This window comes from Coregonus clupeaformis, chromosome 31 (assembly GCF_020615455.1).
Source record: "Coregonus clupeaformis isolate EN_2021a chromosome 31, ASM2061545v1, whole genome shotgun sequence".
NCBI classification, from domain to species: Eukaryota; Metazoa; Chordata; class Actinopteri; order Salmoniformes; family Salmonidae; genus Coregonus; species Coregonus clupeaformis.
The window spans coordinates 30,449,036-30,452,774 of NC_059222.1; the positions used below are offsets into that span (position 1 = coordinate 30,449,036).

At 43.0% G+C, this 3,739-nt stretch overlaps 1 protein-coding gene across 6 annotated transcripts in view; it reads right to left on the reverse strand.

Annotated features, from left to right (window-relative positions):
• spag9b (sperm associated antigen 9b) overlaps positions 1–1,323 on the reverse strand; it is a 49,216-nt gene extending 47,893 nt beyond the window's left edge. For all 6 annotated transcript variants that reach the window (XM_041858743.1, XM_041858741.1, XM_041858739.1 and 3 more), the window contains exon 1: positions 732–1,323. In XM_041858743.1, the coding sequence (XP_041714677.1) occupies positions 732–1,031 (300 nt within the window). In that variant the 5' untranslated portion in view covers positions 1,032–1,323. The remainder of the gene's footprint in view (positions 1–731) is intronic.
• Positions 1,324–3,739: the final 2,416 nt, after the last annotated feature.

Sequence of the window (3,739 nt, forward strand, 5' to 3'; positions counted from 1 at the left end):
GCAACTGCTCTTACGGTCGGTCTGACTCTACCAAGTTAACCAGACAAATGTTTTTAGCCAGAAAGATAGATTCAAACTATCTAGAGCGGTGAGCGACCCACGACTGGGTCCTGACCCATAATTTGAGAAACACTGACAGGTTTGGAAAATACTGTCAGCATCATTCCCTTTGGGTGTAGCTCCATTTGTATGCTGACTAATGCATGACTGCAGGAGTTTGCATCCAGTTTGGACAGCGGGCATCAAATTAAGCAAATTAGTCTACAAAAAAAATGAGCATACAAAACCACCCATGATGCAAATTACTGAAGTAATGTGTCACCAGCCACAATAATAGCAACAGTGCCAAATGACTACTATGTAACCTTGTCATCAGCTGTTGCAACCAGATGACATATCCTGCTAGCTTCAGAATGCTATAGCTTTATAAGATTAGCCTGTGCAGCCTACCAACAATGACTATCGGGGTTTAAAGCTAGCAAGCAATCTAGTCCATACATAACTGTTTGCAAGTTCTCACAAGCAACAGGCCCTGTTATGTGCAAGTTACCCCCATGGGAATACTAGCTACAGTCTGTGCTTGTTGTGGAACATTACTTGCGCTTGAACTGTCAAAACTAGCTTGAGTGGCCTAGCGGTAGCAAGCCCATCTTTTCGATCAGCTTCGTGGTCTGTCTGCGAGAGTAGTCATTCTCTCCCGCTTTCTCTGACAGTCGAGGACTCAAACCCACCTCTTCTGCAGATTTTCTGAGCGATTTCTCCCGTTCATACTGGGTAACAAGTTGTTCGTTGTCTTCTTTTAGGAGCTCCAACTCGACTTCGTGCTCCTGGTTCTCCGCGAACACCGCGTCCAAGTTCTCCAACACCGCAACGACGAGCGGCATGAGTTCTTTCACAACGTCCTCGTCGTACTGACCGATCAACCGTTCAAACTCGCGGTAAATGGAGCTCGCCAGACCCGACACCCGTTCGGACATCATCGCCGAACTGCCAGAGTCGTCCTGGTAGAGAACTCCATCGTCCAACTCCATTTTCTTGCCTCCTTTTCTTCTCGCAAACTAGCAGGTTAGCCGAGGAAAAAGCTACTTGGGAAAGGCTGCCAGCAGCAACCTGCCTTATATTTATTATGCAGCGAGACCAAATAGTGTCCCTTAAATATAGCTAACCAAGCTACCGTTAGCTGCTTTTTTAAAAGAGAAAAATAAAGGACTTTCAACAAGTTGCGGTCCCTTTCTCCTATGGAAGGTTGACTTATCAGGGGGCTAAATAGAAAAGTCTCTACTTTGCTCCGGTTTTTACAGTTCTCCTCCCGACTTCCCAACAGATGAGCTTCTGTGTTCTTGTTGATGACTGGCCCGTCAGGCTGACGTCACGTGCTATAAGAGGCCTGGGAGGGATCTAGGGAGAAAATCGACCGGTAATCCGTTTTGAGTGTTTTTCATTCAATATCACTGTCCACATCAACATTGTTAATATCTCTAATTTTCCAACTTTATTCAATGTGCCTCATCATTGTACTTTGGCTTTAACTCAACAGGTAGTCTCTAAAAATTGCTTGGGGACTTTGCAATGTTTAATAACTGCAGTGACTAGTGACACGTTTTTTAAATATGTATCATGAGTCTGTCATCACAAATACACGATTCAAGATGTAAACCATTACATTACTTTGACTTTCCTTTATCAATGTTTAATTACCTAATAAATTATGTATATGGCATGTTAACAGAAAATGTGTTATGAAACTGGAGTAATTTAGGCTACCTCATATCACCCAGAAATTGTTTTCATGCCAATTAACTCATTTGTTTCATACACTACTCATTTTGCATATATGGGGCAAAACAAAACGCTGGTCGAGCATTGGGAGTATTGGTGAGACTTGTTCTGCGAGGCATACAGTGAGGGAAAAAAGGATTTGATCCTTTGCTGATTTTGTAGGTTTGCCCACTGACAAATAAATGATCAGTCTATAATTTTAATGGTAGGTTTATTTAAATAGTGAGACACAGAATAACAACGAAAGAATCCAGAAAAACGCATGTCAAAAATGTTATAAATTGATTTGCATTTTAAGGAGGGAAATAAGTATTTGACCCCCTCTCAATCAGAAAGCTTTCTGGCTCCCAGGTGTCTTTTATACAGGTAACGAGCTGAGATTAGGAGCACACTCTTAAAGGGAGTGCTCCTAATCTCAGCTTGTTACCTGTATAAAAGACACCTGTCCACAGAAGCAATCAATCAATCACATTCCAAACTCTCCACCATGGCCAAGACCAAAGAGCTCTCCAAGGATGTCAGGGTCAAGATTGTAGACCTACACAAGGCTGGAATGGGCTACAAGACCATCGCCAAGCAGCTTGGTGAGAAGGTGACAACAGTTGATGCGATTATTCGCAAATGGAAGAAACACAAAAGAACTGTCAATCTCCCTCGGCCTGGGGCTCCATGCAAGATCTCACCTTGTGGAGTTGCAATGATCATGAGAACGGTGAGGAATCAGCCCAGAACTACAAGGGAGGATCTTGTCAATGATCTCAAGGCAGCTGGGACCATAGTCACCAAGAAAACAATTGGTAACACACTACGCCGTGAAGGACTGAAATCCTGCAGCGCCCGCAAGGTCCCCCTGCTCAAGAAAGCACATATACAGGCCCGTCTGAAGTTTGCCAATGAACATCTGAATGATTCAGAGGAGAACTGGGTGAAAGTGTTGTGGTCAGATGAGACCAAAATCGAGCTCTTTGGCATCAACTCAACTCGCCGTGTTTGGAGGAGGAGGAATGCTGCCTATGACCCCAAGAACACCATCCCCACCATAAACGTTATGCTTTGGGGGTGTTTTTCTGCTAAGGGACAACTTCACCGCATCAAAGGGACGATGGACGGGGCCATGTACCGTCAAATCTTGGGTGAGAACCTCCTTCCCTCAGCCAGGGCATTGACAATGGGTCGTGGATGGGTATTCCAGCATGACAATGACTTAATCCCATAGAAAATCTGTGGAGGGAGCTGAAGGTTCGAGTTGCCAAACGTCAGCCTCGAAACCTTAATGACTTGGAGAAGATCTGCAAAGAGGAGTGGAACAAAATCCCTCCTGAGATGTGTGCAAACCTGGTGGCCAACTACAAGAAACGTCTGACCTCTGTGATTGCCAACAAGGGTTTTGCCACCAAGTACTAAGTAATCTTTTGCAGAGGGGTCAAATACTTATTTCCCTCATTAAAATGCAAATCAATTCATAACATTTTTTACATGCGTTTTTCTGGATGTTTTTGTTGTTATTCTGTCTCTCACTGTTCAAATAAACCTACCATTAAAATTATAGACTGATCATGTCTTTGTCAGTGGGCAAACGTACAAAATCAGCAGGGGATCAAATACTTTTTCCCTCACTGTAGGCCCTATTCACCCTGATTATATATTTTTTTGGGGGGGGATCATCTGATCTTAGATCTGTGGTCCAGGACGACTTCTACCTCGAGCGATTTTCCAAGTCTCAGACATTCAAAACAGGACAAAGACAAAGCATAGTTACACAATCAATAAATAATAATCTGAATGTACACTTTTGGAATTACAGTAACACTGCAATGCTATCTAAGTATGTACACAGGGCACAATGGATGATAAGGACACAATGACAGTTCTTCATGGAATTACTCAAAAAAAGATAGCAATAACCAATGAAATGGCAACAAATGATTACTACATAAATAAAGAATCAAATTAAAACCCC